General features: G+C 28.4%; 1 protein-coding gene across 1 annotated transcript; it reads left to right on the forward strand.

Moving 5' to 3' along the window:
* Positions 1–2,413: 2,413 nt before the first annotated feature.
* LOC145833152 (glutamine synthetase-like) lies at positions 2,414–10,242 on the forward strand. Its single transcript, XM_082940352.1, has 7 exons — positions 2,414–2,576; positions 3,999–4,160; positions 6,907–7,053; positions 7,575–7,702; positions 8,568–8,767; positions 9,031–9,211; positions 10,096–10,242. Exons 1-7 carry the CDS (start codon positions 2,414–2,416, stop codon positions 10,240–10,242), a joined length of 1,128 nt encoding a protein of 375 aa, XP_082796478.1.
* Positions 10,243–10,565: the final 323 nt, after the last annotated feature.

A 10,565-nucleotide genomic window follows, 5' to 3' on the forward strand; every position in this document is an offset into this window, starting at 1 on the left:
GTTTTTTATTAATCAAAAGTACTTTTTTTGTTATATTTGAGTGATGGTTTATATTTAAAATTTTAGTGATAATGAATTAGGGGTAGATGTTTCTAAATATTAGTACTGTAATTGTCGTATATTAATACTTTTTCTCATTTCTATAATTATTGAATAATTTATTTTTAACAAAGCAGATAAATCTCTTATTAATGACTAAAATGGTTTTCTCTATATAAAATGATCTTTCTAGAAATTGAGTTTATCTGACCTTTCTTAGTCTAAATTTAAAATTTTTAGATATGTATCATAACTGTTTATTTACACTTGTTCTACTATTTACTTTAAACTTATCATCATTTAAAAAACATGTTTATATCTCTAAGTAACAAGGGTTCTTGAAGTGAATGTATAATAATAATTGTATCAAAAGAAAAATATGTGATGAAATGTTAAGATCTTAACTTTAATTAAACCTTCAGTTACTTCAACTTGATCCACAAATTTAGTTTTGTGGCCTGATGGATATAGGTTTCTTAATGATGGCTTTGAAAACTCTCTTGAGTTGAACATTGCCTGATCAAGACTAGTTTAGTTTACATTTGACTAGTTATGGTCAAATAAAATTCTAAATTCTGGCAAGCAACATTCAAAAACCTTTATCTATTTTTGTTATATGCTCATCAAAGTCATAAATTAGTTATGAAATGTGTTTTCATTAAGAAATGTCTAGTAATTATTTTATTTATACTCGTGAAAATTTTCCTTTTATAAGGGGGGCCAAAGATTTTTTATAGTTTTCTTCTAGGTTTAAAAAGTACAAGTTTACTTGTTCCTTATAAGTGTAAAATGTTTTAAGAATAAAATTCTTTCAAAAAATATTCAAGACTCAAATTTTCAGAACAATATATATTTCATGCTTATTTCATCAGTTGTATACTAAGCAAAAAAAAAAAAATTTTCTAATCTAGATTATATAGTGAAAATGTAATCAACGTAAAAGTAATAATAATAAAGCAAAGGGTAATTAACAATACATAAGTACTTCTAATTACAATGCAACTAAAATTTTATAAAATATAGTAACTACTCATAAAACAATTTAAGAAAACAACAAAACAGTTTAATCAAAATCTTTATGTTTACACAGTTTAGGTTTTCTTAACAAAATACAAATAGCCTTAAGTTTAATTAAATCAGAAATGTGAAAACATTTTTTAATAATTTTAAATCTTTTCAAATTATAATTATTTGAACAATAAAGGTTATTCACAAGCTTTTCTGCAATAGCAGATCTTTTTGTAGCATTTACTACTCTAATAGATTTACTTTTCTTATTACCCATTATACAAAGTTCATTGATACTTTTTGGAATATGCTCCTTTATCCTTTTGCCAAATTGCAGTGAGGTCATTCCGACATAACTAGTTTCACAGAAGCAGTTAACCTGGTAAACTACCATAATTTTTTTTTAAATTCTGCTATTGGACCTTTGCCCCCAGGTCTAATCATTGGTTTGGATACAAAAACAACGATTGGCTTTGCTTTGCCGGATGATAAGTCCTACTTACCAATTGACAGATATTTCTTTCTAAAATTCTTGAGTTCTTGTTGACATAAGGCAGTACCAAAAGAATCAAGTATTTCTCCGGCCCTGCTGTCTTTATTTTGTTTAAACTTTTAAGATGTAAATTAATTATTACTTTATTAAGTTCTTGTGGATAGCCATTTTTATTTAGTATAAATTTTACCTGTTTTGAATATTATTAAACAATTAAGAATAAAAAACAAGCTCTAATTTTGTTACTTTAATAATCTGTTGTAATTTAATATTTCTCAGATAGACAATAATGAGGTGCATATGTTAGATTCCATGTTTCATGATATAAAGCAAAGAATTTAGTAACCTTTTATGATTGATAGGCCAGATTTACTGAGAATTTTTTTGCAGGCCACACTTTTTTAGCAGGCCACATTAAAGTCCTTTGCATTTTGAAAACTTTTATCCTAAAAACTAACTGAAATATGAAGAAGAGAAAACATATGATAAAACTCAATATAAAATAGATAGCACTATTTTTTTAATATCCAAAAGAGGGCTTTTTGTAGAAAAAACTTTTTTTTTCTTTCACAGTAGTTATACTTTAGCTATAAACATTTGAAAAGCAACAAATTTTTGTTTCACTGGATACATTAAGTCTGTGGAAGTATGTTAGCTTTTTCTCTGTATTGACAGCAATGAGATATAAGAAGTGAACTAGAAAATAAATTCACAACAGCAACTATTTATCATGCTTTCTTTTGTTATACATAATATTATTATGTATACTTCATTTTGATAAAGTTTATAAAGTTTGAATTCTACTTGCATTATAACTTTTGTTAAAATATTTTACATAGCTTTCTAAATAACTCTGTTATACTCCATTGCAAGATGCCATCAGACGCCTCATTGGACAAAGTTGCCAAGGCAAGATACATGGAACTGCCCACCGGTGGAAACATCGTCCAGGCCATGTACATTTGGATTGACGGCAGTGGTGAAGGTTTGAGGTGCAAGACCAAAAGCCTCTCTACACCCCCTAAGTCTGTGAAAGGTTTGTTTATTAAGGTTTTCATTTATAATGTTTTACTTCTTGCATTATTGTTTGTAAATTTCTTATTGCTGAATTCTTTTATTATTCTTTTATATAAATAATGAAGAATCTGTAAACAATTATTAATTTTATACAAATTAATGAAATTAGTACAATGAGCTACACAACCCTTCAGTAGGGTTCAGCTGAAAAAAATAAGTCTACAGTAACTGAGTTCAGTTAAGTTAGTAATTGAATTATATTTAAACTTATTTTAGTTTTAAATATTCTATAAAATCTGTTTATTTATTAGTAAGATTATATTTAAAAATAAACATTTTTTTATAAAGAATTTGTTTTAAAATGTTATTTTTTACTCAAGTGTAAAATTTAGTTAAAACAATAACAAGTGTTCTACTGATCCAAAAGATAGTTACTGCCAGATCTAACTTACTAAAGTCTTGATCTTGCCTAAATTTTATTTGAAAAAAATGTTTTGTATTACCTTAGGCTGGATTCTGATTTATAAATTAATAATCTATCTGGTTTCAACTGGGCCTAAATTTATATTACAGTTCTGGATCTGGCAGAACTTATTTTTACACAACTTTGCTGGGTCTGGAACTTTAATCTAAATTAAAGTCCAATTAGAATTAGAAAAGACCTTTATTACAAACCAGTATCCAGCCTGATTGGAAACAAAACATTTTTTCAAATAAAATTTTGGTTAGAACCAGATTTTGGTAAATTATGGCCAATTCTGGCAGTATCCAGCCTTAGGAATGGTAAAACACTGAAAAAACATTAACATTTAAGATGCTAATTCATTACAAAATTGTATTTATAATGTAAATGACAGTTTTATATAATTTTCAAACCTTTGTTTATAACTTCAATTGAGTCTAATAAGATATAGCTACTCTTCAATGCTGTTGAATTGATAAATTATTATAAAATATTCAGAAAATTTTAAAGCTATCCAATTTATGTCAGTTTTTGTTGGATACTTTTGCTGTGTAGGTAAAGCTTAATTATGAGAAAATTAAAGAATTTTTTTTGTGATTGTTTACTAAATAAACAAACTAAATTATTAAAAAACTATTTTTTTTAGAACTTAATGTTGAAATTAAATTCAATCCATAAAAAGACAGCCTATAAACGCAAGAAAGTACAATAAAAAGCGATTGTGAAGTTGTAATGTTATCTAATAAACTTTTATGCATAAAAACAGTTGGACTGCATAGTAATCTTAAAAAATATTTTTTAAAAATGATAAGAATATATATATCTAGTAAAAGCAACTGAATTATTTTTGTTGCTACAAAAACAAAAAATTTTTATAATATGACTTAGCGTGCAAGAAACCCATTAAAATTAAATCTATCAATTTGAAATTTTTGTTTATTTATTCTTTTTAACTTCAAATAATTTCAACTTTCAAAGATTTGCCAATTTGGAATTTTGATGGTTCTTCCACTGGCCAGGCAACTGGTACAAATTCTGACTGCTTTCTCAGCCCTGTTGCCATGTTCAAAGACCCATTTAGGGGTAATCCCCACATATTGGTGTTGTGTGAAGTGTTCAATCACGAAATGAAGCCGATAGGTTAGTTTGATGTTAAAAAACAATATTCTAGTCTTAAGAGGGCTGCAGTCAAAAATTATTTTTGTTGGAGACTAAGCAAAAAATAAATTATATATACTTATGATTTATATTGGAATTACATTAGTTTTCTTAAGTATACTTAAAAGTAACGCCTAAATATTTGTAAATTAGGTAAAAAAAATCTTTTGGACAGCATATTCTGAGTTTCTAAATATAATAGACATAAAAGTTTAGTAAAATATAAAGTAGTACAGAAATAAGAATAATTTACATGACACAAAAATAAAAACAATTTATATAACATCAATACTAACTAATTAATTGAAGAATTTTACTACTTATCTACTTCGTTTAGTTTATTTATATAATAATAACAATAAAAATAGTAATAATAACAGGCTGCTATCAGCTCAAATTGCTATGCGTATTGTCCTTCAAAAAAAGTTATGTACATAATACACATCACTAAAACCAATTATTAACGTGGTGATGCCATAAACAAAAATAAATAAATTAAACACATTTTAATTTATTAACGTGGTGATGCCATAAATAAAAATAAATAAATTAAATACTTTTTAATTTCTTTGTTTGCTTTGTTTTCTTAATGTATTGTTTTACCCGATTCTTTAGTAGTAGATTGCCATTTGTAGCTCCAACTCATCAGCTCTGATATTCAATCTTTTTAGGTTGTGGTTGCATGCATGTCTTGGATAACTTTAATTATATTTGTAAACATCAACTCACTATACAACAGAGACTTTAGGATTTACTCTTTTATCATCCTTAAAACATGACTTCCTTATTAGTGATTGATCTTTTTTTGCCGCACAGTTCTAAGGACGCAGCGGAGGCATTGTAGGTGGAAGGAGTTTATGTTCATTTCCTTTTGCTACCTTATAACAGAGTACTGCATACGCAGGCACAACAAAAGTTAGCCTTTGTGCAAATACCCAAACTTTTGTTATTCCAAACTCTTGCTGTCAAACAAGCAAAAGTACCAGACGCTTTACCAATACAACTATTGATTCATGTGTCTATTGATGCGTTTAATAAACATTTTAGCCAAAAAACCAAGATTTTTCATTTATGATTTCCTTTTTCTTGACATTGACCTTTGTTGATAGTAAAATATATGTTCTTTTGTTTAGGACTTATTTTTTAAAAGTCTAATTGTAAAGCTAAAATCTAAGTGTGCGGATGAAAACTGACTCAGTAGTGTCTGCACAGCTAGGGTGCTTTTAGTGAAGCATCTTCAGTAAAGTTAAGATTATGTAGTGTGATATTTCAAGATTTTGCTTTGCTTTCAGACGAGCAAATTCGAAAAGGTGACTACCATTTTTTACAACTGTGAAATCTATTTTATGTGCAAAGTAGTAACTAAAAATAAAATTGAGGTAACAAATGTACATGCTATCAATTTAAAATCTTATTGATCCTCCTTTGTAAATTTATTCAAACTCTTAAGCATATTTATGATTTTAGAAGTTTTGCAAAGGTATAGCAAGCAAGTGTGCTCAATGGGCAAAGTCACACTAAATACTGCAATGAGGAGTTGTAAGATATTTTTGCATTGCCTTACTGTAAAAGTTTTCATAAGTCAGTCAAGGTTAACTTAAGTAGCTTGTATTGGCCCAGTGTAGTTATAGTACTAATCACAAAATCAAGTCAAGACAAAGTTCTTTGCCTTTTATGTATTTTTTTTAAAAGATGTTGTAGTTTCTTTTACTTTAGTTAATTGTCCTTTTTAGTATGCATTAACTGATTAAGTTTTCTAACAACTTATTAAAAATACTGCCTTACATTTTTTCTCTTTTTTTTTAAGTTGATAGTTCTCATTCTCATTAAGTATAAGTTTAATTTATTTTTTCTATATGTGCTGTTATTAAACCTAACATTTAAAAAAATTAATCTATTATTACTATCCTACTCTAAAATTGTTATTTTCAATTTTCACCCACATTTATACAGTTCAAAACAGATAATTTAACAAAACTTACTTAAATAATGTTAGAAATAGCTATTGCAGAAAAAGTATTATGGATTAAACATTTGAAGTTTGTTATGAAAAAGTTTTTATGGTTTTAAATTTAATTTTTTCAAATATGTTAACATGATTGAATTGTTTTTGATAGATTATTTTTATGAATGAAGTTTTATAAAATTCAAATTCGTTTCTAAAAACTTCTAAACTTGGATGTAAAAATATATAAAATTTAAGGTACTACAGTAAATAACATATTTCAATTCTGTTTATAAATTTTTCAAACTTCACACTTCAATTCTACCAATTTTGGAATCTTAAGACTGTTTTTTAAATTTAAATAAAATTTTTTCTTATATAAATAATATTTATCTATCAATTTTTAAAGCCATGAATTTATTAGTATATTATATACAAAATTTTATTTTTGTGTTTTTTGTTCACAGTTTTTTTAAGTTCATACAAGATAACAAAGTTCATACTAGATAAATACTTTTTTAGATTTTTCTTAATTTGTTCTATATACAAAACAAGTTTTTGCATTCTTTAAAATAAGCTCAGTTGGTATCTTGAAATACAATATTTTTTTTGTAACGTTAAACAGTTGCTATGTATCAATAAAAATATTAGTAATCTTTAGATATTCTTTTTATCTGCTAAAATTTCCTTCAAAATTTAGGTAAACGCTTTAAATCATTTTAATCACTACGTCACCTATCTGCAATGTCTAACTAGTATTGTTAAAAAAAACTCCCCAAACAGAAACAAACAAGCGCCAGTCGTGCATGGACGTTATGAAGCAGGTCCAGGCCAGCAAGCCGTGGTACGGAATGGAACAGGAGTACACGTTGCTGGACATCGACGGGCATCCGCTGGGCTGGCCCAAGAACGGATACCCAGGACCCCAAGGTAAAACTTTTTCGGAAATCGTCAGTTTTCCCTTTGATGGTTTTTGTAATTAACTTTCAAAATTAGAAAATTGTTTTTTGCAAAAAAACAGAATCACGCCTACCCACGGCCAAATTTAAAATAGCTTCAATTTTTTAAACTTAATTATTATTAAAAAAAGTTATTTTTGTTCCCAAGAATAGCTGCCCCGCACCTCAAGGTAATCAAGTTAGTTGTCATTTTTCTGACTTGATAACTTTAAGAAAAATTGACTTTAAAAGCTACAATCGTATTTTCTACAAAAATCTTTGCTAAAACAACAAACCAATTAACAAAAGCAGAACTTTGGTGACCTGGTGATCAGCCAAACTTGTTATTGCTGAGTTTTTTTTAACTAAATAAATATATTTCCAAAAAAAAATTTAAGAGTTTTCCAACACCAAATCATTATTGTTTCAGATCTACTTTTTCACGCAAAAATATTTTAAACAATAAATTTTGCTTGACCACCTAGTCAATATATCAATAACTATTTTACTAAGGTCCTTACTACTGCGCGGTGGGGACGGGTAACGTGTACGGACGTGAGGTGGTTGATGCCCACTACAAAGCGTGCATATTCGCCGGAGTCAAAATTGCCGGCAGCAACGCCGAAGTCATGCCGGCTCAGGTGGGGATTGTATGATAACAATGATATCAGTTGGGTCATATCGTTATCAGTTTTCAATATATTGCAAAGTTTATTTTTAGTAAAGTGTTTTACGGTTTAAAAATAAAAGCCCTTGGAATTTGTAAACCTTAAAACTTAGTGTTTCGAAAGTAGTTTAAAACTCCTAAATTTTCTCAGGCGAAATGTAAAACCTAAATATTCAGAACTTTATTTTTCTTAACTATCGTTACGTGTAGAATAATAAAATATCACTATTTTTTATCAAGTTTTTTATGATTTATAAATTATAAAAGTGTTAAATTAGTATATTTTATTACAAAAGGAATATCGATGCAAAGAATATTTTTATGTTCGTAAATTTAATTTAAATTATTAAAAATAATTAAACTCGTCTAATGGTAGTTTTTTCAGAAAAAAAGTTTTTTTAGTTAGAATTACCAAACTTAAAACAGGGTTGCCAAAAAACCTGGAATCTGAGAAATTTTGAAAAAAAATTGAATTTCAAACAAAAACACTAAAAAAAAGCGAAAAAACTTGGAACTTCAACTGTTTTTACATGTAGAATAAAAAATTTCTATTAGATAGGAAAATTATATCGTAATCATTAAAAAAATTGTATCACTCGAAAAGTTGTTAATAAAACAAATTAAAGTAGCTTTTACAGTATCTTTTCATTATTGCTATACGTTAAAGACAGTTTTTTTGACTTCAGTTTAATTTTACACAAAAAATGAACCAAAATACTCATTTTTTAAAAACTTGAAAGAAGTTTACAAAAAAAACTTTTGGCAACCCTGTTAAAAAAACAACTGCTTAAAATTTTTAAACACCGTTGCTAAGTAAACAACCGTATCCATGTCAACAGTGGGAGTTCCAGGTGGGACCGTGCGAGGGTATCGAGATGGGCGACCACTTGTGGGCAGCCAGGTTCATTCTGCACCGGGTCTGCGAGGACTTTGGGGTGCAGGCCACGTTCGACCCGAAACCAATGAAGGGCGACTGGAACGGGGCCGGTTGCCATGCCAACTACTCGACGATCGAGATGAGGGAGGAAGGGGGAATAAAGTTTGATCACTAGTTTTATAGAAATCGTGTTAAAAAAAATTAACCAGAATTATTACTAGAAGAGTAAGAATATTCTTTAAAAAAATATTTTATATATTTTAAGAACCATAAATTAGTCTAGTTGAATTTTTGCAGAAAAGAACGTAGCTAATCATAATTAGACCAAAAGTTCATTAACAATTTTCAATTGAACAGCAAAATAAATTTTTAATATTTACAGTCAAACATCTAACAACTTAAAATGAAGTTCAAACAACTGACAGGCACATCAACTCGGCGGTGGAAGCGCTTTCGAAGCGGCACAACTACCACATAATGCAGTACGACCCGCACGGCGGCCAGGACAACATGAAGCGGCTGACCGGGCTGCACGAAACGTCCAACATACACGACTTCTCGTCGGGCGTGGCGAACAGGCAGTGCAGCATCAGGATCCCCAGGCAGGTTGTTGCGTTGGGGCAATAATGAGTTAATAAAAATTAACGTTTTTTTAATAAGTATGCTTACTTTTAAATCAGAAAAAAACGGAAGAAAATAAGTGTGCTTAAATATCAAGATCCCCAGACAGGTTTTTAAATGAGTAAATGGAACTTATTGTAAAAATAAACTTTTGTAATAAAAATATACTTGAATATCAGGATCCCCAGGACAAGTTTTTTATTAAGTAGTTTAAATTAGACAATAGAATAATTGTTTTAAAAACATAAGAAAGTACGTGTGACCTAAACATCAGGATTCCAAGACAGGTTCTTTATGAGGGAGTTGTAAATGAGTCAATGAAAATAATTATTTAAAAAAACATAAATGTGCTTACAAGGCAAGACAAACTTTTTTGAGGAAATCCATTGAGTCAATTGTAAACTATTTGTTAAAAACACATAAGAAAATAAGTATGCTTAAAAATAAGGAATCCAAATCATGTTCCTTCAGGATTTTAATTTTCCAAAGTAAATGAAACCGCTAATTTTGAAACAAAAAACATTACATTTACTTTCAATATACTTAACCTCAAATATTTTTTACATATTAAAAATAAAACATCCAGTACAAAAACGTTTATCTTATAAGGTTGTAGAGCAGAATATGATTTCTTAGCTTTTCAAGTATATAAGAGTTGTCGCTACTCTAGGCTAGTAATTATTATTAAACTGATCTAATTTTAAATAAAAAGTTTTAAAATTAAGTTAATCGCTATAGTAATAATATTTTATACTAGTTAAAAATAAACCTTTATATTATATACCTGGGTAAGGGTTCGAAGTTGATGTTCTTTTTAAGAATTATTGAAAATTATTTGAAAATCAGACTTAATATACTAACATATACAGGTGGGCAAGGACGGCAAGGGCTACTTGGAGGACCGGAGACCGTCTTCGAACTGCGACCCGTACGCGGTGACGGAAGCCCTGGCAAGAACGACCATTCTGAAGGAGGAGGGGGACATCACCCTCAACTTGCAGAATATCACAGATTAATTATTTGTTGATTTTTCCCCATAAATTCAATTTAATTTTATAAAAATGTTTGAATTGAACAATTTGAAATAAAAGAAAGTTATTTGAACCATATGCCTTCCTTATTTGTTTAGTTAATTTTTTTTTGTTTAGTTTTTCATTATTGATTTTCATAATGTTCGATACATAAATAAAACTTTGATTCTAATATCTCTTTTTAAAAGTTAACAGCAATACCTGTTGATAAGACCTATTTTGAAAAACAAAGAATTAAAATTATTTTCTGATCCTTATATGAGCTACGCACGTTAAAGCATAACAAAATTGTTTTGCATTCTTACTTA

The sequence above is a fragment of the Thalia democratica genome, chromosome 4 (genome assembly GCF_965202585.1).
Source record: "Thalia democratica chromosome 4, ktThaDemo2.hap1.1, whole genome shotgun sequence".
In the NCBI taxonomy this organism is placed as follows: Eukaryota; Metazoa; Chordata; class Thaliacea; order Salpida; family Salpidae; genus Thalia; species Thalia democratica.